This window comes from Lacerta agilis, chromosome 16 (assembly GCF_009819535.1).
Source record: "Lacerta agilis isolate rLacAgi1 chromosome 16, rLacAgi1.pri, whole genome shotgun sequence".
NCBI classification, from domain to species: domain Eukaryota; kingdom Metazoa; phylum Chordata; class Lepidosauria; order Squamata; family Lacertidae; genus Lacerta; species Lacerta agilis.
Genome location: NC_046327.1, coordinates 25,496,735 through 25,519,842, shown reverse-complemented (window position 1 = coordinate 25,519,842; position 23,108 = coordinate 25,496,735). Strand labels below are relative to the sequence as shown.

The window sequence follows — 23,108 nt, the reverse complement described above, 5'->3', positions numbered from 1 at the left end:
TTTTGCCGGTATATTTTTGTGTCAATGTCTCCCTAGTCCTCTTGTACAACTGCAGAAATGGCAGGCAGAATGTAGCAACTGTGTCTATGCTATAGCCAGCCTCACAGCTCCTTTTACTTGAAAGATTACTACCTGTAGAGTCGGATTAAAATACATCAAATAAATGAAAAATAACACATGTCATGCATGAACTGCATGGTGCATGGACAGCTTGCCAACCAAATGCAATGTGGTCTGGGGCTTTCGGCGGCTGACGCCATTATGGGTGGTCGTGGGATGCTTCGGCTGCGAAGCACCCAGTTCATTCCGGGGGTTAGGAGCCCTGCAGCCGCATAGCGGGGCTCCGGTTGGGGTGCGGGAAGAGCGTCCCGCACCCTGGGCTCCCCGGCGGTGCCCGTTGTGGCTCCGAACCCTTCCCCCGCACCCCCTGTAAAGGGGGAGTGGGGGTGAAGGGACGACGGAGCCGGGCTATAGGGGACATGTCCCAACCGGGATGGAAATGCGGCGGCTAAGCCTGTGATGAGCGTCTAAGTTCTACCTGTCATTAAGGAGCTGATAAGAACCCAGAGGCTGTGAGTAATTGATTGACTCTTTGTTTTCCTGGAATGCTCTGGGGGAAAGAAGAAAGGCAGCCCGCCTCCCTCCCTTCGGCTGGGGAAAGAAATTAACTCTTTAAGTGACTGCTGCCACAACAATCAATAGAAAGTACTTGGAATTTGAAAACTGAGTCTGTTGAGATCTCCCTTCGGGGGTTAACTGGGGGAAAAATATCTCCGCTTGAAGTTTTGGTCTTTATACTCCGGCTTCGGAGAAATGGCGGCGACTTGGTGTGTCGTGGGAAAAATTTGAAACAAAGGAAGGAAGAGACAGGAACTGAAATCTGACACTCACCCTCTCTCTTAAAATGCTGGACTTCGCGCTCACACTGGCATCGAACTCAGATTTAAAGGATGAGGAAAAGCTCACTATCTTGCAGATGGAATTGCTTAATCGGAAACTACAAGTCTTGAGTGGAATTATTCATAAAAAAGATCTACTTTCCACAGAGGAGGCTTTTCAAAAGTTCTACACAATGGAATCATGCCTTGGCAAAGAGCTGGGAGGGGCGTTTGAAAGATGGTCTGAGATGGCTGGGCAAATCCGGGAAAAGCAACTGGAAATGGGAAAACTTACAATATCCAGACCCCGAGGTGGCAGCTCGGGGGCAAGGGACATGGAATTAGAATTTTTACAAGAAGAAGAAGCAAAAGAAACGGAGGAGCCCAGAATGCAGATGAGAAACGCCCTGAGGCTCGATGCGGGGTTTGCTGTGGATGCTGCCTGGATCTGTGGACACTTGGAGGAAGACAATGGGAGATTTGGCGCTGAAGAAAGACAGAAAAAGACAATGGATAGAGGGGGAGTGGGTTGAAGTATTAAATGTATAATCTAAATGGTCTGCCATGGTATCCGAAGTCGGAGTGTGAAGTCTGTTAATGATAAGTTTATTTTAAATAAGTAAGGAGATATTGAATTTTAAGTTAAAAGCAGCATGATAAAGGACAGAAGAAATAAGTTTAGCTATAAGAATATTTGGTTATGATTTAAGGTATAATGCAAAGATTGAGATAAGTATGTTTTCTTTTTTTTAAGTAAAGTTAAATTTTTTACAGAGAAAAGTTGTTAAGGAAATAGTTATTGAATTAAAACCGAAGGTGAAAAGGCGGGGGAAGTCAAGCGTCAAGATTCAGAACTAGAATTTTTTTTTTTGTAAGGTTACAAATAAGAAGAAGAATCCTGACTTTATGTGTATTTGTATTTGTTTTTGTATTTGTAGGTGTGGGGTTGGGTTTGTGTTATATTATGAAAATGCTAATAAATTCTGTTTAAAAAAACAAACAAATGCAACGTGGTCTGGCACAAGAGGGCAGTGCTATGTCAGAAAACATGAAAACCTTTTCCAGGAAGAAAGGAGGGAGGGTGCTCCCCCTTCTGTGTGTCCTCTCTTTTTGTTACGGTTCCTTAATTTTTAAGACTGCAGAGCAGGGTCAATAGTGACTCAACAAATGCCTTGTTGCTGCAGTTGTGCTGTTGTGGCCTAAGGAGGTTACCTGTCGAGATAGTACAGGCAGACAATTCTCAGGCACTTGCAGAAGACGTATCTCACCTGAAGACCTTCCTGCAAAGAGCCAAGCGTACATGGCGGAGCTCTGTGAAAGCGCACTTATTCTTAAGAATTTCTAGTTCTTGTAAAAAAAAAAAATGGACCTCATTTCAGTCTGTACTCTGTCAAATATAGCCTACTGGCTGTGGCAACCTAGATCTGTACCCCAGTTCATTTTTTTCAGCCCTTAGCAATCTCAAGGTTTTTGCTCTTTGTTGTAAACTCGTACCAAAGAGCATGCAGAGGGACATGGGTATGTCATATTTTAATCTCTGACGTCCTTGTTGGACAACCCTGCAGCATCTGTGCCCCATATTGTAAAGCACTTTAGTGCTGTCTGGATTTGGGGCTGACATGGGCGATGCTGTGTGTGTGTGTGTGTGTGTGTGTGTGTGTGTCCCGATTTCACTGCTTATTAGCTCTAGGCATTTTGCATCTGAAGCAAAAAAAATAAAAATAAAGAACAAAGTTGGAGCTCTCTGAGGCTGGAAGCAGGAAACTGCTTCTGGCATGTGCTGCCCACAGCAGATTGACTGTGCCCCTGTTTTCCAGCAGCACCTGTAGATCATTTCCAGAGTCCCAGCAATTTTGTGCACTCCTGCAAGTTCAGTACGGAACTCTTTTAACGATAAAAAAGTCTTCGTGCAAATCAAACAAAAATCTGGTTTATTTACAAGTCAAGAAAACAAATCCACTGGATTAGAAAATTATCCATTATTTACACACAGCACAGCGGTAAGGTTCGGCAGCTAAGCAGAAGTTGGCAATGGGCTGGAGGTTGCACAAGGCAAGGATGGCTTTGACCAATTAGGTGAAGCATTTGAGCAGTGGAGAGAGACAGGGAACCAAAAAGTGACGTTACAGAAGCAATGTTGATCCCAAGGGCACTTTATACTGCTTCTCAGCCTGACGGGGCTTGCTGTATGGAATAGCCTAGGCTAGGCTAGAGGTCATGATAGAAAGAAGACTCAAGATCTCAAGACTAAGGGGGAAATGGCAGGAGTTCTGGCCTTCCACCAGTGTGATTGTATACCTGTCTACTCCGAAGTAAGCCGAAGTGCATTCAGTGGGACTCCCAGCTGTGTTTTCTGGGCCCATGGGAATAACCTATTTTTGTTGCTTCTCTGCCCCCAGACATAGACAGTGTCCCCCCCCCCTCCAGACACTTGCTTTCCCAAGGGGTCTAGATAAAAGTGAGATCCAGTTGAATTAAAACCGATCCTTGTGAATTTGCATGTTTTTATATGGAGTCCCACCCCCACCCCCCGCTCTGTCCTGGAAAGAAAAGGTAAAGGTAAAGGTACCCCTGACCGTTAGGTCCAGTCGCAGATGACTCTGGGGTTGCAGCGCTCATCTCGCGTTACTGGCCGAGGGAGTTGGTGTTTGTCCGCAGAAGCTTCCGGGTCATGTGGCCAGTATGACTAAGCTGCTTCTGGTGAACCAGAGCAACACACAGAAACGCCGTTTACCTTCCCGCCGGAGCGGTACCTATTTATCTACTTGCACTTTGATATGCTTTCACACTGCTAGGTGGGCAGGAGCTGGGACCAAGCAATGGGAGCTCACCCCATCGCAGGGATTCGAACCGACAACCTTCCGATCAGCAAGCCCTAGGCTCTGTGGTTTAACCCACAGTGCCGCCTGCGTCCTTGTCCCAGAAATAAACCCATCATCAAATCAAATCTTGCAGTGGTAGATGGCACAGCAAAAAGCACAGATTCTGTGCTAGGCAGAGCTCAAAGCGCATTAATCCATGTCACTTTTGCATTAAGAACGACAACAAAACTAGCCAACACATCACAGAACAGAGTGGTAACTAGGACGGTGGTTTTGAAGGGACCCCGTGTAAAAATTAGGCAGTCCCATAAGGACCTGCGCTTGGAATCTTATTTTAGGGTCATGGCAACAGTGGAAAGCTCTGAATTAGCCGACCATTTGTCCATCTAGCCAGGGCTTGACTCACCATTAAGCAAAATAAGCCTGTGGTTAGGGCATCAAGGAAAGGGAAATTTTCCACTGCCAGATTTTTAACTTTAATGGTCACAAATTGCTCAGCTGAGCATTCATTTTTTTCAGTTAAAAATCCCAGCTGAACAACTATGCAATAAGGCAGGCTGGATACCTTATCTCTACGAAGTATATAACAGATCTGCTGCATAATATTAGTTTTGAGGATCTGAACAAAGTCTTTGCAGTTAGAAAAAGTAGATTCCCTCCCCAAAATATAAATAAAGTGGAAGTGTACAAAAACAAGCATTGTTTTCCATCTTACTGTAGGTTTTGTTTCAGTTCTAAAAGTAAAATTTTATTTTATGGTTTATTATTATTATTGTGTGTGTGTGTGTGTGTGTGTGTGTGTGTGTATATATATACACATATACACACACACACACACACACACACACACACACACACACACACACACATATATATATATATATATATATATATATATATATATATATATATATATAGGCACCAAAAATTTTTAAGTGCTTGGGGCCTCTAAAGGTCTTAATCTGGCTCTGCATCTAAGCTAAGAATTGTCAACACTGGCTGGAAGCTGGTCTCCAGGAATTTAGAGAGGGGTCTCTTCCAGCCCCATCAGGAGATGCCAGGGATTAAATTTGGGATTTTCTGCACACAAAGCAGGTGTCCTACCGCTGACCTACAGCCCTCCCCCAATAATTGTTATGGTTTGGACTTTAATGGTGGTTGGGGCATGTTTCAAGCATTCAAAAACTGCCTTTTAGAAAAGGTAAAGGCTGGAAAGCCTAATGAATTTGCAAGTGCACTGGGGAGTCCAAGAGGTGTATGGGATTAGTATGTTGGGTCATAGGAGAAGCAGGAAGAATTGCATTCATTAGTAGGAGGCGAATGGAAAGGTGACATCTGGATTTCCCACTTCAGGCACCCAAATGTGTTGGCTAACCCTCCATAGCTCAGTAAACCTTTCGGAGGAAGTTTCCAGCGGGGGGTGGGGGTGGGGTAGACAATTTGTGTCTGCTGTGAATGGAGCCAGGCAGGTGGAATAATCTAGGGCATTATTTTTTCTTCAGAGAGCCCTTTGATTTCTTCTCCTTCCCCGAAGGCCACTGCTTTTGCCCCTTTTCCTCTTTTTTGCCTAAATTCTCATACAGGGTTGCTTCATCCTTTTGCCTGTGAAAAAGGAGAAAGGGAAAAACAGAAAGCAGCATGAGCGCTCTTAACGCCAACGGAACCTAGAATAAAGGAGGGGAGGGAGGGATGGAGGAAGGAAGCACTGGTGGGGGTGGCTAACACGTAAGGCCAAGCCATGGCCAGTGTGGTGTAGTGGTTAAGAGCGGTAGACTCGTAATCTGGTGAACCGGGTTCGTGTCTCCGCTCCTCCACATGCAGCTGCTGGGTGACCTTGGGCTAGTCACACTTCTCTGAAGTCTCTCAGCCCCACTCACCTCACAGAGTGTTTGTTGTGGGGGAGGAAGGGAAAGGAGAATGTTAGCCGCTTTGAGACCCCTTCGGATAGTGATAAAGCGGGATATCAAATCCAAATCCAAACTCTTGCCATCTCTTAAAATATCAGGGAAATATATGGCAATATGTATTTCCGTAAAACGCTACTGAAAACAGCAGAAACTGATCACTGAAATTGTGCATCATGCCATGTCCCCTTGGACCCATCTGAGAGATGACATTGTGGGTCAGGGACTGTTATTATGATTATTTTATCATTATGCTGTCTAGGATTGTGCTTTGCAATATGTTTTTATTATTATGCTCCGTAACATGTATGCTGCCCTGGGACCTTTTGATAAAGGGTGGTATATAAATTGTAATAATAATAATAATAATAATAATAATAATAATAATAATAATAATGCTATCACAGCAGGTTGTTGCATGAACTCAGCTTTGCAGCTTGGTGCTGGCACACATACTGCTGAGTCAGCATCTGAATCAGCAATTTGCTTTACATGCTGTGAAAATGGGCTAGTCCTTACCCTTGCACTCAAACTTCAAGTGGACCATAGGTGCCAACTCCCTGGGTGCCTGAGCACCCACAAAATTCCCCATGAAGGGGCTGTGCATCCACAACTGTTGGTGCCAGGGCCATGCACACCGCATGGCACCCAAGACCCCGGGCACCCACAGTCGCTGGGCCAATTTGGCACTCATGGTTTTTCCACTTTTTTTAAGCAGCTCAGATAAACAGGAGGCTAACCTTTCAGCAGCTAAATGAATAACATAAACAGAGAAATGTTGTGGAAAATTGATGCTAAAGTGTTCTGTGGATCCAGAGGGGTGCTGATTGTCTGCCATTCCTTTGAGTCCCTCTTAAACTGAGTGATGCTGGGGGGGGGGCAGATTTCAAAGCTGGATTTTGTGCACGTTTTTGAGCTGGCCAAAGGGAGAAGCATGTTAAATGTGCTTGGAAGGAGGACAGGAATGTCATTCCTAAAACACCACCACTCCAAAAACATTACAGGTTGCCTTCGCCAATGTTCTATTTATCCACACCGTGAGATAGTTACAACTGAGAGAGATGCTCTAACGGCTGCCATGGTTGTGTTCTTACTTAGAGGATTTCCGTGAAGCCTTTATCTTCTGTGCGGGTGGGTAGGTTATATTCCCATATTCAGATTCACTTGGTTTTCCTTTCGTAGTCTGCAGCAGAGAGAGAGAGAAATATATGTATAAATCTCTCTATAAGGGGATTTATGGCATGGAGCACAGTGGTGTTGTGGTCCTTGGCGCAATGCACTATTTCCTTGCACAGTGAGGGGCCCCATTTAGTCAGGAAGGAGAAGGTAAGAGGCAAAGCTGCAGGTGCAACCGGGGGGGGGGGGGAGGCAGAAGTAGCAAGCCATTCCCCCTTTCTCCTCCCCACACTGCCTGATCTGCTACCTTTGGGTGAAATCCTTCTCTTCTTGCTGTAACTCTGGGCCAGCAGGTCTCCAGGGCATTGGCAGATGCTTACCACTGAGTCAAATGCAGACCAAAATGGTCATGCCATTCCTAGCAAGTGTATAGCTGGATCACACAGGGATTGTGCATGCGCACGCGCACACACACACACACTTGGGGTACACTGTGCAATGCCTAATTATACCAGGTGCTGGAATCTGAATGTCTGTCCCCAGCAACATTGCCAGAAGAGGTGTGTCACCCAGCTAGGTAAAAGGTAAAGGTAAAGGACCCTTAGATGGTTTGATCCAGTCAAAGGTGACTATGGGGTTGTGGCGCTCATCTCGCTTTCAGGCCGAGGGAGCCGGCGTTTGTCTGCAGACAGCTTTTCCGGGGATGTGGCCAGTATGACTAAACCGCTTCTGGCGCAACGGAACACCATGACGGAAACCAGAGTGCCATTTACCTTCCCGCCACAGCTGTACCTATTTATCTACTTGCACTGGTGTGCTTTCGAACTGCTAGATTGGAAGGAGCTGGGACAGAGCAACGGGAGCTCACCCCGTCACGGGGATTTGAACTGCCGACCTTCCGATCAGCAAGCCCAAGAGGCTCAGTGATTTAGACCACAGCGGCACCCGCGTCCCAACTATGATCTCCTTGAGGATGTGGGGCATCTTCCGTAAAGGAGAATATACTAATGATAGTGACCACCTCATGCCAGTCCCATACCTGCATAACATCCAGCTTCTTCTTAGTGGTGTCTATGAACTGGCAGATAGCCATGTAGATGAACTTGTACTGTGCTTCGGTCTGCACCATGCCTGAGCGCTGGGAGCGAACCATCTGAATGGCCTTTGGGATGTCGATATCACAGTCAAACCCTGGGACAGAATGAGGAAGAAAACGTGGGAGGCAAAATGTGGATAGCTCAGTTGGTTAGAGTGTGGTGCTGCTAGCACCAAGGTTGCAGGTTCAATCCCCGCATGGGGCTGCTGCATATTCCTGCTTTGCAGGGGGTTGGACTAGATGATCCTCAGGATTCCTTCCAACTTTGATTCTAAAGTGTAATAAATAAAAGGGGGAAGAAGTCGTTCAAGACTTACAGGCCAATCGTAAGCAAGTGGCACTGAATAAAACAGGGCTTGCTCCCAAGTAAGCATGCGTGGGATTGCTGTCTTTGTTTTATTTTTCCTTCCACATGGCGCTCAAAGCAACATATAAATTATGAAATATAAAACAACATCACATTCCGTAATAAAATATTCTGTAGCAAGCATAGGAATAACACTGGCCATGATCCAGCAAAGCATGTTTATGTCCCACTGATTTCATTAGGAAGGATGTGCAACCCAATCCTATGCATGCTTACTCAGAAGTAGGTCCTGCTGAATTCATTTGTGCTTCCTCCCAGAGCTGGTAGCAGCTTTAGACATGTGCCCAAGTCTCTCACTGAGCTCAACGCTTGTCCATGAATGGTCGAGATACACCTATTGAAGACACCTAGCTGCTGGAGATGGGATAATGCTTCCCTAAAACGTATGTTTGTACAATGTCCTACATTGAAAAAATTTCTGGCAGAAGGTAGTAGAGATGATCAACATGACTGTACGGAACAATCTTAAATTTGCAGAGGAAAGTGTCCTTTTGAGTTATATACCTAAGACATGGAATCTAAGAAAGGGACAATATGAATGGACTCCCCACTGCCTTTGTACGGCAAAAAGACAGGTATTGATGAACTGGAAAAATAAAGATGAGGATCCCTTTAATGACTGAAGATATGTACAAACTCAATACAAATGAACAAGTTGTGTACAAACGTAGACTTGCCATGGACAAATTTAACAATATCTGGTTACCTACAATAACAATCCCCCCTTTTGTAATGTACACAATATATTTTTTGTTGTTCTGTTTTGTTTTCTACATGGGTACTATTTCTTGTTTCTTCTTCTTTGAGTCTTATTTTCCTCTGTGCACTTGTAATTTTGTACTTTTTGTACTTTTCAATAAAGAATACAGAAGAAGAAGAAGAAGAAGAAGAAGAAGAAGAAGAAGAAGAAGAAGAAGAAGAAGAAGAAGAAGAAGCACATCTTTACCCAGGCTTCCTCCCCTCCTGCTGTGCTGTTACATTGTTAGTTTGCTATTGATTATTGGTTTTAGTTCATGGTTATAATGTAATTTGTAAAGGTAAAGGGACCCCTGACCGTTCGGTCCAGTCACTCATCTCACTTTACTGGCCAAAGGAGCCGGCGTACAGCTTCCGGGTCATGTGGCCAGCATGACTAAGCTGCTTTTGGTGAACCAGAGCAGCACACAGAAACGTTGTTTACCTTCCCGCCGGAGCGGTACCTATTTATCTACTTGCACTTCGACGTGCTTTCGAATTGCTAGGTGGGGAGGAGCTGGGACGGAGCAACAGGAGCTCACCCCGTCGTGGGGATTTGAACCACTGACCTTCTGATCGGCAAGCCCTAGGCTCTGTGGTTTAACCCACAGCGCCACCCACGTCCCAATGTAATTTGTACTGGGTTTTAATTCACCCTTGCTACTCAAGAGGGCAAATGAGGGATGGGAGGTCCTGTGTCATTTACGGGACAGGCTTTGGCTGTTCTCATTTCCCACCTACGTGACCAGGAAGGCAAGGATCTTAACCCTGGCCAGCGGGAAAGAGGGACCAAGGAATAAAATGGCCACCAGGATGCAAAACAAGAAGTGACCTAACCTTTTATGGAGATCAAATCCACAATCATATCGATGACTATGATGGTACCGGTGCGACCAATCCCAGCACTGTAGGGAGAGATGGAGATTAGGGAGATATGTGGCAGTATGTTCTACATGCAGAAAACAGACAAGGCTTCCCTTGCTAGAACCTACCAAGCTGCAGTTAGTCCAAGACTGTGGCTAGAGCAGCAGTCTCTGGACATCTGCATTTCCCTTCCCAGGTTGCCTTTGTGCCCCCAACATCCAATACGTAGGTACATATTGCCTCTATATAGGGAGGTTTCACTTAGCTCTTATGGCTAGTGGTTGCTGATAGATCCACCGCCCTCCATGAATTGGCCTTGTCCTTTTGGAAAAATTATTTTAAGTAAACATCCCTGCTTGAGAGATTAACAAACAAACTACAGTTGACATTTGGACAGATCAAAGAAGATGGCTTTACCCTGGTGTAGTTTAATTTCATAGCATATGGCAGTATTCCAGAAAATGAAAAATCCCTCCCCCATCAGAATTAGGCTCAATCTGGTTGATCTAAATTTAAACATAAATTATTATATTCGCTTTGAAACCCCCCCCCCCATGTTCATTAATATACCAACACTTTTTTTGTTTCATTGGTAACACAAGAGGAAAAGTGACTATTACTCATACTTGATCTAAGCACAACCACAAGAGATCCTGATTAGGCTACGCGATGTTGAACGTTATCTGTTTATTTTCTTCTGTCCTGTTTCATATTTGTTTTTGTTTAAACCAAGTTCATGAACCAAGAACTTATACATTGACCACTAATAATGAACCAAATTTTGCAGATATCACTGCAGATTTGTTATACTATTTTTGTGATATGCAAATGGCATGAGAAGACTTGGTCTGTTTATTTGTATTATTTATTATTCCTATTATAAAGCCCAATAAAAAGCTATTCCCAATAAAAAATAAAATAGCAGCGACCAGCGCTTCTTGTGGAATATACCTATTAAGACTTATGAGCAGGTGCCAAAATTTATCGCTGGTTTATTTTCCCAGTTTATTTTGCTGATCATTAGAGAATAGATTTCTGTTTGCCGCATATCTAGCAGTGAATTAACAATGGTGCCAACTCACTCACCTGCAATGAACTATAATGGGTCCAGCTCCAGGGATGCTCTCTTGCTTCTGATTGACTTGGTCAAGAAAGCCCAGAACTCCTCCAGGCTCACTGGGCACTCCATGGTCAGGCCAGCTCAGGTATTGGTAATGCCAGATGTCTCGCACAGCCTCACTCTGGCAGGGGGCAACAACATCACACCCTCATGTGGGTTCATGCCTGCAACTCCTTTGTCTATCCTTCAACCCACCAGCTTGTTCTCTCCCATCACGCTTACAGTCAGAGAAAATACCCCAACCCTCTCCTAACTCCCAGTCCTGATGGCTGGAGGAATGAGATTGGCCTAGCTCTCTGTCTGTCTCCCAGAGGCTTTGATGACTGTCTCCAGAGAGGGGAGACAGACAAATCAGACCCCCGAGGGACAGTCCGCAAGCAAGTTCTCCTGCACAAGCCCCATAAGAGGCTTTCATTTCAAGAGGAGAATTTTAGACTGGATGTGACCCTTCTCTCCACATGACTTATGCCACCCTCCCAACTGCCCTAACCAGCCAGATGAAGTCCATATGAAGAGCCTGGTGGTGCCAAGCAGATTTCTGCTGTCTCCACATATTGGCTATTAGGGGAGCTTCACGTGTTAAGATGCAATTTGTCTGTCTGCTGTAATTGCCCTGGTGCGTCAGTGTTGCAACCCTTGAGGTCCCAGATTCACGAAGATGTTCAGGTGAAAATGGTAAGAATGGAAATCTGAACCTCCGGAGTCACTCGGAGAAAAACGAAAGAAGTTGCCCACAGAGGCATTGTGGGGTGGGGTGGAGGAAGAAAGAGAAAACGCAGAACCAGCAGCAGACATTTCAGGGAACTACCAATTGTTTTTTGTAGAATATATATGATTCATGTGCTCTGTTATTACAGAGGATGCAGCTGGCATCACCCCAGTGTTTTTGTTTCGTTGTTTTTTTAACTTATTTATTAATTTTTCACAAAGAAAAAATAACTTTGCAAATTTTAACATACTTTACAAATTTTATATACTTTTAAAATATTAAAAGTATGAGTAGATTGTGTGCCAGAGATGGAGATGGAATAGCAAACATCCAGGGGTCAGGCAAAATGCTGGGATATTTTTTTCCTGCAGGTCCTTATTTTCATCATCAATATTTGTAGCGATCAGGGCCGTCCAGGTATGCAAGGGGTGCTGAATTCTGGGGGGAGCCAAATGTATACCTACTGTATACCGGTCCCTCTCGATTGGCGGCAGTGAAAAGCAATGGAGCGAAAGTCCCACCCCCACCCCTGTCACTCTGTTACTCCGTAGTGTTGTTGTTGCAGGTGAGTGATTCCCCCCCCAAAAAAAGGTCAACAACTTTGCCTTCCCCCTCCCAAGAAAAGCTCAATAGAAGTTAATTTGGGGGCAGCTAAACTAAGTTTGGGGGCGCTGGGTGGATCTTTGCACCCCGGCGGCACATATGCTAAAGACAGCCCTGGTAGCGATAATAGTAGTACCATATTTTTCGCCCCATAAGACGCACTTTTTTCCTCCTAAAAGGTAAGGGGAAATATCTGTGCGTCTTATGGAGCGAATGGCGGTCCCTGGAGCTGAATTGCCCAGGGGCCAAAAGAGGATCATACTTTTTATTTTACAAAGGGAAAAGGGGGTGTTGAAAGGGCCCTGCTCAGCAGCTGATCAGCAAGAGATCGGGAGAGAGATAAGAGTCCCGGCTCCCTTTCAGCCCCACCCTCCATTGCTTAATGTGCTGCAGAGGGAAGTTGTTTGTTTCCCCAGCGACATGTGACTGGCTGATTAGATTATCTGTCTGGAAACTGTAGAAAAGGCTCCCTTTCCTTTAGTAGCTGCAGAAATGTGAGTTAAACCCCATAAAAACGGGGCTTTTCCTCTTTGCTTTTCCCCCTTTGCAAAAGAAGCTGCAAAACATTTAGCTGATCCTGAAGAAACCAGGGCTTTTCCCTTTGCAAAAAAGCTGCAAAACTTTTAGCTGATCCTCAAAAAACCCCAGGGCTTTTAGAGGAGGAAAACCAGAAAAATATTTTTCCCCTTGTTTCCTCCTCTAAAAACGAGGTGCATCCTATGGAGCGAAAAATACGGTAATTGGACGTTCTCCAGGCTTGGTGTACTCACATTGTGGACTGATGAAAGGCAGAGCTGTCGGAGTTTATATTCTAAGGCATCATGTTCTCCGATGTTTTCCACAATGTACGGCCCGTACTCTTTGCTGCTGCCCACCTCTGGCCAGTAAGGGACACATTTGTTCTGTTAGGAAACAGAAAGCAGGTTTTGATGGGTGACAGTGGGAACATCTGGAATCTTTGGCAGGCCTTGAATGACTCCTGCAAGGTGACATAACTTATGGATGTATTGGATAAGTATATGCTAGATGTTATTCAATATACAATTACGGTAATATAGAATTGTAGGGGACCCATGTTTGGGTAGAGGGAAGTCTTACTACTTTACTATATAATTTTATTTCATTTTCAACATCTAAGCCTTTCTTCTTCTTCTTCTTATGTACATCACTGATGGAAAATGATAATTGTGATGTATACTTAAAAAATCAATAAAGTTTAAATACCTCCCCAAAAAAAGAAAGTGGGAAGAAGATCACAGCTGCCCTCTTCACCTAAAGCAAAACCTGGAAGGAAATCTACCAAAATAACCACCTGAGGATGAAACAAAATAGGAAATTCTTTCCAGTAGCACCTTAGAGACCAACTGAGTTTGTTCTTGGTATGAGCTTTCGTGTGCATGCACACTTCTTCAGACTCTCCCCTCGTTACTAAGTGAATTTTTAATCAGGTGTTCTGGGTCAAATTACAATGCACCCCACCTATCCCTCTGAGGTCCGTCTGTTATTTCAATTCCCTTTTATTAATAATCTGGGAATCTCTTAGTAACAGGAGTTTTCCTGTCCAGCGGCCGTGGCCGGTTATATCCTCTGCTCTGGGCTTCAGGGGTTAACCTCTCCTTTGCCTACAGTTCGGGGTCTCTCTTTATTAGATCCCCTCACTATATCAGTTAGCTAAGCCCTCTTAGCAACTCTGTGGCAATACCAGGGTTTCTGCCTGCTAGCCCCTCCTGAGGGAACTCCAAGACACAAACTATCCCCCTTCAGGTTAGTTTTGTCCTTTCCCTGAGTTCACCTCCTCAAGAGCCTATATAACTCGCTGGACCAAATGAACGACGATATTTTCTTAGCTCAACAATAAGAGGTCTTTATTTCTTACAGAACATAACGGTTTCAGTGATGGTTCATAAGCTTAGTTTCATAACAGTGTAAACTCTTTCTTTCAGCAACATATACACATCTTCAACGATCCTAACCTAACCTAACCTGGCCCCACACCCTCCTTCTTCCAGTCACCACTCTCCTCTCTCTAACGGCTGCTCTCTCCTTTTAAAGAGCGGAATGTCCTGCCTCCCAAGGGGTATCTGCCACTCAAACTGGGGTGCCCATTAACTCCTAAAACACAGTGGGTTTCTGAACATCCCCTAACTTAGATCTGATTCATCACAGCAAGCACACCTCACCAGGGACGGCATTTCGCAAATGTGGGACCACCATCAAAAAGGCCTACACCATCTGACAGGGAGAACCACTCCATTCTTCTCTTGGCTCTTGGTTTGCATCTTTCCACAGTCCTGGTTGTTCCCCCCACTGAAAAACCCCGTGCCCCCCCAACATCCACTTTCCCACCTCTCCCTACACTGCTTTGCAGCAAAGAAATTGGCTGTTGTACATCATTTGTGTGGAATGTTTGGCAGCACCTTCCGCCCTAGAAATCTTTCAACGAGTTTCTCACAACCTCGGAGGAGATGAAGACTGAGGAAGAAAGATGTAATGTATGCTGGGAAGGTGGAGGAACGGATGGAGAGGAATGTCCCCCCCCCCTTGGCCCTCCTTACCCTTCCTTTCTCCACTTCTCGAGTGGTCATCACAATGATTCGTGAGTTTTCTTGCCACACCATCTGCCAGAAATCGTTGGTGGTGGCATCCAGGCAACCTTGGCTGGCAATGTAAGTTTTGCTGCATTCCTCAGGGCTGAATAGCTTGTTCTGCGAGTGAGAAAACAGGTAAAATATAAAGTGCCTGGAGCGAAAATCCACCACCACCACCCTTCTTTCTGGAAGACATGACTCAGCTGCTCACCTTGATGTAGTTGGCATTTATATAATCTGACCCAGGGTCTCTGTCTTGGAGGATGACTCGAGAGTGGTCAACTAAAACAGGAGGCAGCACAGTTAGTATGTCTCTAAGGAATGCCCTATGCCAGGCATGTCCAACAGGTAGATTGTGATCTACCAGTAGATCACTGGATGTCTGTGGTAGATCACCGGTAGATCAGTGGCTGCCCCCAAAGAAGCTAAAAAAACTTTGGCTCCCCTAAAAAAAGCTCAACATCTTTGCCCTGCACCCCTAAAATGACCCGAACCACCAAAAATAGGGCTTTCCTTCCTAAAAAAAAAAGCTCAATGTCGCTTTCCTCTTCCCAAAAGAAGCTTAACAACTTTTACATGAACCCCCCCCCCCAAAAAAGGGGGTAGATCACTGCCAGTTTTTAACTCTGTGAGTAGATCACAGTCTCTTGGAAGTTGGCCACCCCTGCCCTATGCAATCCACTCTCTTCAGGGCCCAAGATGGAAACAGAGGTGGCAGCATGTGCCCTGTGACCAGTGCTATTTTTCTAGAAAAAGAGGGGCCAGAACTCACCATGAACACCTCCCTCATTCTCCTAGAATGGCAATGGTGCCCACCTGAGAGGTGCCGGAACTGAGTTCTGGCTGAAAAAAAGCACTGCCTCAGACTCCTCTGCCACCTGATTCTGTGGCCTGTTTAGGCCCAGCCTCTGGGTCAAGATGATAGGTGGAACTCCAGACTCACATGGCAAAATGTTCTTGTAGCGGTTCTTGCCCTTGTTTTCTGGTCTTTGGCCCTCATGCCGATCATACAAGTTCTTCGTCTCTTGTTTCTGCAAGCTCTGAAAGGGGAAGAGGCACGGAGGAGTGTTTAATAAGGGCTTACAGCTGGAGGAGAGAAAGAGATCTAAAAAAACTGGGATTCGTGGGTTCAGCTTGTCCATGGGATTGCTGAGAGGTGCTGTTAGCGCTTGCCTGTGGATTGGAGGCAGGAGGCACAGGCAACCTCCCTCAGGAACAGGAAGTGACCAACAGGAAACATCTCTCAAGCATGAGGAAGCATCCAAGTTTACCCTCACCCACACCTCCCACTCTTGCATCAAAATTTAAATAAGTGTCTCGGGGGAGGTGTTTTTGGATGTGCCATACACATCGGTGACAGTGAGATAATCTCCAGCACTGTTGTGTGGTTGTCTCCCAAGTTGGCAAGGCTCACTTGACATCAACACTAGGGCTGGACAATACAGCAGTGGCGAACGGAGCCACTTGGCTGCCCGGGGCGGCAAATGCAGAGGCACTCCCCGGGGCGGGGTGCCGCTCCGCAGCGTGCATGCATCCTGATGCATGCGTCGTGCGACATGACGTCACAACGCACGGGCGTGATGCCCCTCGCTGGCCCGCCCCTTGCCTCCGCGGCTCCGCCCAGGGCCCAGCAGGAAGGGAGAACTTAGCAAAGCGTGTGCCGGCCGTGCGAGCAAGCCAGCTGCTGCCGCGCTGATCAAGCTTTTGCCAGGCAGCGGGGCTCGGCTTGGGAGTCATTGGTTGCAGGGGCGGGGCCCCGAGTGTCACCCCCTCCAGGGTGCAACATGGGGTGAACCGCCCCCAACGCCCCGCCCTTGCTCTGCCCCTGCAATACAGTATATCAATATATCGTCCCAAACCAGATTAAAGTCCCATACTGTGGTATTGGTTACATAGTTTTTGACCTGGCAATATATCACAAATCATGATGTGTGTTAGGGCTTGGCAATATATCGTCCAAAACCAATTTCAAGTCTATATCATGAAATTGGTTTTTGAAATAATTTTTGACCTGACAATGTATAGCAACTTATTGTGTGTGTGTGTGTGTGTGTGTGTGTGCGTGTGTGCGTCCGTGCGCGTGCGGCACTATGCAAAAGTCACAATGTGGGGAAAACCGTGAAGCTAGCTAGTGCTCTATCCTTATTTCAGACATTGTGATATATCAGTATATTGTAATGTTTAGCTGGTGATATATCATGAAGTTGAACACATATTGCCCAGCCCTAATCAACACAAAATAGACTTTAGTGTCGTTGGCCTAGTCCTATGCAATGCTCTCCCATTAAGAGTTTCAGCAAGTGTCTTCTGCTTTATCCTTCAAACTCCTGCCGAAAACTTTTCTATTCCACTTGGCTTCTGCAAGCAATTAAGAATACATCTCTCCATCGCAGTTAGTTGATGCCCTCCGATTTCAATTCTTTTCTATGTTTTTATAATATAGAGGTATTATTGTAAACTGCTTTAACTTTTCTTAGGTTATGTCAGGATGCAAATGACTTTATACATGAATGCATTCTAAAAATGCTAGCGATCAAAACAATAAGGTCTTGTGAATGCATGAGTGCACCACACCCAGCTGAGGTGGGGATAAGCCAAGAATCAGGGCAGGGGTCTTTGGACTATGTAGGGAGTTCCAGACCCCATAATGCATCACGAGGAAGAGCAAGCTTCACAGTTCACCACTCACATCGAACTCCTCCCAGAAACCTCCTTTGGCAGCCTCTTCCTCTTGGCTTCTCTTGTTGAGCATCTGTACCCTGTCCTCGATGTCGGCTGCATTCACCCGGGTGGCATTGAAAGGCTAGCGGGAAGGGGGGAAAGGAAAGAAGGGGAAATTTGAGAAACAAACAGAGGTCTCTCTGGAGACAAGAACAAAAGATCAGGCCAAGGAGCAGAGCTCTCCCACTCACAAACCCAGAATCTGGGCTGCTTATCTCTTTGCTTGACGGCTACTTTTCCCCATGAGCTGGGAGAGGGAATAGCGGGGGATGGGGGAACATCCACCAAGGAGAGAGGGAAATGATCAGTTGAGGGAGAAGGGGAACATAGAATCATATAATTGGGGAGTTGTTATGTACTGAGCTTGGATCCTAGAACAATAGGATGGTAGGATCCGAGAATGCTCCAACCTAGTTGGCCTGCAGGAGCAGACCAATCAGGCTCCAGGAGGGAAGCAGAATCAGCCAATCAGATGGAACCCATTGTCTGGGGTCTGGGGGAGTGACTGTTCCGGTTTGCGAACTATTTTTGGAAGCCGAACATCCGACGGGGCTTCTGCAGCTTCTGATTGGCTGCAGGAGCTTGCTGCAGCCAATCAGAAGCTGCGCTTTGGTTTCCGAACGTATTGGAAGTCGAACGGACTTCCGGAACGGATTCTGTTTGACTGCCAAATACGACTGTATTTTAAAATGAATATTTTAATTCACCCGTAAGAGAAAAACTGAAGGAAAAAGCACATAAAAGAATAAAGGGTCACAGACTATTTCTAAATTCATACACTGTATCTTATAATGTGTTGCAATTTATTAAACTATCTTATCACAGTCACTGTAGCATTTTATGCCATTGCTACAGTGACATAAAAATGTTAAATACCTCTCCAAAAATAAATAAGCATTCATGACTTACTTTGAAACTTCTTGGTCATTAACCCCATAATTCATATAAACAGTGTTTCTCCCCATTAAGGCTATGTCCCATATCTTCACTCTTAATTGTTGAAATACTCATGCCCACCCCCTCTTTTTGTTAAAGTGACTGTGGTTGCTACATCATTTGTTCACCAGTTTTGGTGTTTATTCCAGAGGTATTCTGTAATGTGTGACCATAATTCATGAAATTATTGTCCATAGTTTCTTATACAGGGCAACTCCACCAGGCATACAAATAGGTTCCTTTATTAATGGTACCCAGAACCTATGGCAGTAATTTGTTAAATCCTACACAGCGCCAGATGTTGTAAAGATGTTGATACCACCTGAAAATTAGCCTCTCAAAGTTAATCAGAGACTAGTATTTCTACTTTCCAGATCTACAGTCAAAACCAATATTCTACTTCTGCTACTTCCTTATTCTGTTTCTCGATACAGCTACAGTCTTTCTGATCTAATGCCATCAACACTTCCTATGTATTAGATAAATTCCCCCTTGGCTTTAACAAAATCTGTTTTTAAGATAACTCCAGTTTGCCAATTTGATTCTGCTGCATTATCCTTCTTACAAAAATAACAATAATACTTGAAAGCTGTGGAAAAGTGGCAGCTTTTTCCCTTCCTCATCTGCAGGAATAACTTCATAGTTAAAAAAAATATATTAGAATTTCCCCCCCCAAATCTGTCTGTCTCACTGAATAAATTTAAGCCATTTACTCGTATTTCCCCAAACTGCTTCGCAATCACAATCCCTTGCCAAAAAAAAATCCAGCTAAAGGAAAAAAGTTTAGGCCCAAACCATATATATTTAAATTTTTTGAAAAGCCATATAACCGAGATGACTTAAAAACAAACAAAAAACATGCATCATATTACTTTCCACAGACCACATCACATAACAACATGGGATAGAAAAACTTTGTTTTTAATTTGAGGATGCTGGGTTTTGCCCCCAACAAATAATATTGTCTAATTTCTTTCTCATTAATTGTGTGTTTCTCCAGTTGTTTTAGAGAAATCATCTAACAAGCTTTATAAATAAGAGAGAAAATAAAATGGGATGTGTAAAGCAGACATGGTCTACACTTCTCTGTGTATATCTATATCAGTACCTGTCTCAAATACAGATAGGATCCAGATGCCTCTTCAATTCCTGTCTTCTTAAAATGCTCCACCAGGTCAGCCAAGCTGCCAAACCTCTCTGTGCCCCCAATTGTGTACTTCCCCTTCTGCAGGGAAATAAAAAATATATTATTAGTCATGTCCCTTATATATGTAACATGCTTCTCCCGTGCATTAATTTTTTGCTGATCAGGTATATTTCCAGTGCTCTGGGAGGTTATGACCAGAACCAGTCGCAAGTAACAACCCTCACATTTAACATGCATACACCAATTAACACGAGACAGAATCTACCAAGGCTTTCTGCTGTTGAAGTGAATTGGGAGGTCTCAAAATACCACTACAGGCAACTCTCATTTTGAATGTGTTTGATGCACACACGACTGAGCATGCACACGCCATGTTTTGTACCGGAAGAGGAAAGGACTGAGGCGGAATGGGGTGGGGCGGGATTACGTGTGCTTCATCAACACGCACAATGACCCGGAACGTCATCCCTGCATAAATGGATCTGTGTGCGCCTGTACTGCTTTCTTATTTCAACAGGGCTTCCTCAGAAGAACTTCATGGTGGTTAGAATCATAGAATCCTAGAGTTGGAAGAGACCACAAGGGCCATCCAGTCCAACCCCCTGCCAAGCAGGAAACACCATCAAAGCATTCCTGACAGATGGCTGTCAAGCCTCCGCTTAAAAACCTCCAAAGAAGGAGACTCCACCACACTCCTTGGCAGCAAATTCCACTGCCAAACAGCTCTTACTGTCAGGAAGTTCTTCCTAATGTTTAGGTGGAATCTTCTTTCTTGTAGTTTGAATCCATTGCCCCATGTCCACTTGTCTGGAGCAGCAGAAAACAACCTTTCTCCCTCCTCTATATGACATCCTTTTATATATTTGAACATGGCTATCATATCACCCCTTAACCTTCTCTTCTCCAGGCTAAACATACCCAGCTCCCTAAGCCGTTCCTCATAAGGCATCGTTTCCAGGCCTTTGACCATTTTGGTTGCCCTGCTCTGGACACCTTCCAGCTTGTCAGTATCCTTCTTGAACTGTGGCGCCCAGAACTGGACACAGTATTCCAGGTGAGGTCTGACCAGAGCGGAATACAGTGGTACTATTACTTCCCTTGATCTAGATGCTATACTCCTATTGATGCAGCCCAGAATTGCATTGGTTAGTGCCCCATTCATCTAACGCCCATCCTATTTCCCCTCACAGCTTGGATGTCTAACCAGCTGCAGCAACAGGCACTTAAGGGCAGTGAGAAGATCTCATGCAGTGTGGTGGCTATGTCGGCCTTAGATTGGAAAGAGATGGTTCAAATCCCTAATCAGCCACAAAGCTTACTGCTTTATCTTGAGCTAGTGACTCCATCTCATCTTAACATACTGCACAGAGTTGCTGAGGAGAGAAGTGCAGAATTCGGCACTGGGCCAAGACAGTTTGAGCATATTACACCGATCCAGGTCCAACTGCACTGGCTACCAATTAGTTTCTGGGCCCAGTTCAAGGTGCTGCTTTTGACCTATAAAACCTTAAATGGCTTAGGACTGCAACACCCCAAGGACCACCTCTTCCCATATGAACCTGCCCGCACCCTGAGATCATCTTATGAGGCCCTTTTTCATGTGCCTCCTCCTTGAGAGGTCCGGAGAGTGTCAACACAAGAACGGGCCTTTTCTGCAGTTGCTCCCCATTTGTGGAATGCTCTCCCCAGGGATTCCCCTGGCACCTTCATTATACACTTTTAGGCGCCAGGTGAAAACATTCCTTTTTAACCAGACCTTTGGTTGATCCGATTTAAAAATGTGTTGTTGTTGTTTTTGTGTGTGGAGGGGAGTATTGGTTGCTGTTTTTTATTTTTATTAGGCAATTTGTGATTTTATATCTTGATTTCATTCTGCGAACTGCCTTGAGACCCCCTGGTCTACAAAGGCCTTGGGAGGGAGGATTGTTGGTTTGGTTTTGTTCTTATGTATTCTGTGTTTTTTTATTGTATTTTTATATTGTGGAATGCCCTGAGAGCCATGGATGAAGGGTGGTATACAAATTTAATAAATAATAAGTGGGGGGAGGGGGAGTCCTCATATAAATTCCAAGATGGGAGGCAGACAAATGTGATGAATAAAATAATGATTATAATTAATTAATTAATTAATTAATTAGGCTCACTGGATTCCTGGTTGTCTCTTAATTTTGAGACCATGACACAGAGAAACACGCCACCGAAGGGTGCTCATGGGAAGGAGGTTGTTTTCTGTCTCTTCCCCGCCCCTTGGCCACCTCTCCACAAGTTTCTCACCTCACACATAACCTTGACATGAGTAACTTTAAGTCGTTCTTTGGGGGCGCTAGCAGCTCCAGTGGCATCCCCCCCAGATTTAGGCTGGTCGGTGAGGACAGACAGCACAAAGTCACCCGGCTTGCTGAGGCTCTCACGAACCAAGAAAGTCCATGGTGCAGCCTTAGTTTGGAGTAAGGTCTCAGCAGCTGGGCCAGAAAGATGACCATGGTACCACCTGGGGAGAAGGAGGGATGAAAGACAGAATCAGGCCACAGAAAAAGAGGGTAAGCATGGCTGAAGCATGGCTGGGGTAACAGAAGCAGCATATGACAAAGCACGATGATGATGATGATGATGATGATGATGAAGATGAAGATGATGAAGATGATGATATTCCCCAGCCACTAGGGCGGCTCCCAATAGAATATTAAAAACACCAAACATTAAAAACTTCCCTAAACAGGGCTGCCTTCAGATGTCTTCTAAAAGTCAGATACAGTGGACACTCGGCTTACGGACGTATCCCGCAGCACCGCGTCTGTGCATGTGCGTGACGCAATTCAGTGCTTCTGCGCATGTGCGTGACGCAATTCAGTGCTTCTGCGCATGTGCGTGACGCAATTCAGTGCTTCTGCGCATGTGTGAGTGCCGAAACCCAGAAGTAACCTGTTCTGGTTCTTCCAGGTTTGGCGCGGGGCGCAACCCGAAAAAACATAACCCGCAGCGGCCATAACATGAGGTATGACTGTAGTTGTTTATTTGCTTGACATCTGATGGGAGGGTGTTCCACAGGACGGGAGCCACTACTGAGAGGGCCCTCTGCCTGGTTCCCTGCAATCTCACTTCTCACAGTGAGGGAATCAACTGAAGACCCTTGGAGCTGGACCTCAGTGTCCAGGTTGAATGATGAGGGTGGAGATGCTCCTTCAGGTATACTAATAATAATGATACAGTACGGGTATTTACCAAGCAATGATGATGTTATCAATGTGTTAATGATAACTAGTATCTACATAGCACTGTTCCAACTGCTTCCTGCACATTATCTCCTGCTGTTTTTTTATATAGCAAAGTTTGCAAGCAATTCTATTTTAAAGCATTGCTTTCTATCTCCAACCTTGGACTTTGGGTAGCTGGGGTGATGCAGCTGTGCAGGCTGTGCTCTTCAGAATTGTCTTGTTGCACAACCACCTGCCATTCCCACATTGGAGAAGCGTAAAATGTGTTTAGTAATATACACAGGGAG

The 23,108-nt window shown here is 45.1% G+C and overlaps 1 protein-coding gene across 6 annotated transcripts in view; it reads right to left on the bottom strand.

The window, feature by feature from the left end:
* Nucleotides 1-4,787: 4,787 nt before the first annotated feature.
* Nucleotides 4,788-23,108, bottom strand: part of PTPN6 (protein tyrosine phosphatase non-receptor type 6) — a 36,207-nt gene continuing 17,886 nt past the window's right edge. For 5 of the 6 annotated variants that reach the window (XM_033173372.1, XM_033173373.1, XM_033173374.1 and 2 more), the window contains 12 exons: nt 21,881-22,097; nt 19,568-19,684; nt 17,492-17,605; nt 15,746-15,842; nt 15,014-15,084; nt 14,770-14,919; nt 12,985-13,116; nt 10,869-11,023; nt 9,756-9,823; nt 7,760-7,911; nt 6,699-6,787; nt 4,788-5,302 (listed from right to left, as the gene is read on the bottom strand). In XM_033173372.1, the coding sequence (XP_033029263.1) occupies nt 5,188-5,302; nt 6,699-6,787; nt 7,760-7,911; nt 9,756-9,823; nt 10,869-11,023; nt 12,985-13,116; nt 14,770-14,919; nt 15,014-15,084; nt 15,746-15,842; nt 17,492-17,605; nt 19,568-19,684; nt 21,881-22,097 (1,477 nt within the window). In that variant the 3' untranslated portion in view covers nt 4,788-5,187. Of the gene's footprint in view, nt 5,303-6,698; nt 6,788-7,759; nt 7,912-9,755; nt 9,824-10,864; nt 11,024-12,984; nt 13,117-14,769; nt 14,920-15,013; nt 15,085-15,745; nt 15,843-17,491; nt 17,606-19,567; nt 19,685-21,880; nt 22,098-23,108 lie in introns of those variants that run through there. The other variant, XM_033173376.1, reaches the window with a different exon arrangement.